The sequence below is a fragment of the Berghia stephanieae genome, chromosome 13, assembly GCF_034508935.2.
Source record: "Berghia stephanieae isolate SIO BIC M18660-M18661 chromosome 13, UCSD_Bste_1.3, whole genome shotgun sequence".
In the NCBI taxonomy this organism is placed as follows: Eukaryota; Metazoa; Mollusca; class Gastropoda; order Nudibranchia; family Aeolidiidae; genus Berghia; species Berghia stephanieae.
The window spans coordinates 37,285,636-37,288,135 of record NC_088372.1 but is presented as its reverse complement, the minus strand read 5'-3'; the positions used below and the strand labels follow the sequence as shown (position 1 = coordinate 37,288,135).

The 2,500-nt window shown below is 41.5% G+C and overlaps 1 protein-coding gene across 1 annotated transcript in view; it reads right to left on the bottom strand.

Annotated features, from left to right (window-relative positions):
- Positions 1–2,500, bottom strand: part of LOC144959295 (uncharacterized) — a 28,333-nt gene that overhangs the window by 894 nt on the left and 24,939 nt on the right. Inside the window, exon 5 of the mRNA XM_078891837.1 lies at positions 434–438. Coding sequence (XP_078747963.1) covers positions 434–438 — 5 coding nt within the window. The remainder of the gene's footprint in view (positions 1–433; positions 439–2,500) is intronic.

The following is a 2,500-nucleotide window of genomic DNA, read 5'->3' as shown; positions in this document are numbered from 1 at the left end:
ATAGATACTATCCGTTTCACGCGATAGAAACCGGGCTCTAATCCAGCTCCATGGGACTCCCGATAGCTCAGTTGGTAGAGCACTCGCTTCACACGCAAAGGGTTCGAGATCGATCCCGACTGCAGTCGAGTTTGTATTTTTCTGACACCCCTGTCCCAAAATCGGGACTCGAACCCAGGACCTTCCGATACGACGGCGAGATGGAATGGCATAGACCACATAGCCGCCCATCCATCAAATGCGCTCGATTGAAATAGGCTTGATTAACCAAAGGCTTGAGAGAAACTCAGTTCCGGGGCTTGAGGGTTCGGCGGAAGTCCCTTCAGATTGTAGGCGTTCAACGGATGTACGTTAGATTCAATGACTTCAAAGACAGAACACAAAACAGTTATAATAAATAACCATAGAGTCTCTATACAAACACAATACTGACCTGCTCTGGAAAAAAAAAAACATATTTAGAAATTTGGGCAGAAAACTCGTCCTTCAAATATCGATCGATTTAAATGACCCTCGTCTTGACAAAAACTTTCAATCCTGGGACTTTGCGAAGTCCCAGGTTTGAAAGTTTTTGCTAAGACGAGGGTCATTTAAATCGATCGATATTTGAAGGACGAGTTTTCTGGCCAAATTTCTAAATATGTGTTTTTCCAGAGCACGCAGAATATTGGTTATGTGCGGCTATGTGGTCTAATGGTATGCCAGTCGCTTTCGGATCGGAAGGTCCTGGGTTCGATCCTCTCTCGGCGCTTAGTTGAGTCCTTGGAAAAAAAAAACTCTTTACTCACATTCTCCCACCGTACTCAGGTGTAAAATGAGTCTTGGGTTGAGAGTTTTTGGCCAAGGTGTGGGTCAATTTGAATCAATCGATATTTGAAGCACGCATTTTCTGGCCAAAATATTAAATACACGTTTAGCTTTGTTTTGGTTTTTATTGTGTTTTCGTTGTTGTTGTTTTCTTTCTTTTTTGTTTAATTCCTTTTTTTATTATTATTTGGGGGGGGGGGGGGGGTATATTCTATTTTTTTTTTTTTTTTTGGTTTGGGATCTTTTTTTTTTTTTTTTGTTAGTTTTTTTTTTTTTTTTTTTTTTTGGGGGGGGGGGGGAGGGGGGGGGGGGGGTTAGTGTTGTTTGCTTTTTTGATTGTTTTGTATTTTTTTTTTTTTTTTTTGGTGAAGTGTTGAGGTCTTTTTTTCTCGCGAGCACGGCAGGCAGAATAAACGGCAAATCATTCAAAAGATGGAAGGGAAATTTGCTGTTTTTAAAATGAAACAAAAAACGAAAGAAAGAGGAAGGAAAAACGAAACAATTACATAATGGGGATTATAACATGGAATAGCAGATGAAAGTGGAATGCGAGGGAGGCGAAGGAGGAGGAGGAGGAGGAGGAGGAGGAGGAGGAGGAGGAGGAGGAGAAGTGGGAGAACTCAGGTGATCTATGATGATGTTGATGATGAAGAGGGGGTGAGGTGATGAGAGTGATGGGAGGAGGAGAGTGTGGGTGGGTACGTAGGTGAGGGGATTGGGATGGGGGGAGGGGGGGGGGGGGGGGGGGGGATTTCCTGACCAGTAAATTTCCCCACATGGCAATTAAATATGTGTACCATCTTGACGAGTCAGTAATGTGTCGGAATGGACGTGATAAAGAAAAATTTATTGAGTTTGACGTAAAATCAATATGAGGGGCCCGATAGCACAGTTGGTAGAGCACTCGCTTCACACGCAAAGGGACCAAGATCGATCCCGGGTACAGTCGAGATTTCTTTTCTTTTTGACCCCCCCGTCCACCCAGCGGTGAGTAGTGGGTAGCTGAGTCTGTTATATTTGGCGGAAAGTACTTTGCGATAGACTAGCGTCCTATCCAAAGGATAACAACTATTTGTATTGTCCGTTTCACGCAAAAGAAACTGGGATAAACTCCGGTTCTAAGGGCACTAATGGCTCTGAGTGACTAGCTACTCTTAAAATTGATACACAGTTTTTGACTATTGGATTTTCGGACCGAGGGGAGGAATAAATAAGCCCGACCTTAAATTGAGTTGTTTTTTTTTAATTTTCAGTTTCGAGATGGTGGTCACATAATAATATAACTACGGATTTTAAAATTGTCATTTAAGAAGAAGACGTATTTCGAGCCCTACCCAGAAAGCATCGCGACCTTGAGAGAGTCCCCACTGGGAAATGGCTAATAATGAGACACTGTAATGAAGGTTGGAATTCCCAAGCCCTGGACTGTAATAAATCTTTCATTCAACAGGTTAGATAACGAATGGCCTATGTTTGTTTTTTGTTTTTGTTTTTGTTTTGTTTTTAAGGGTTTTACGGCGCTTGCAAAACATTTAGGTCATAATATCAGGGCCAGTGAAAAGTAAGAATTCCAAAACGCAAGAGTGTAAGAACTATTTTATTCAAACATTCAATCGACTCTAATTTCGTCATCTCTGAATAAAAGACGTTTTTAAATATACTAAAGCCTAATGGATACTCCTTTTATAAGAAT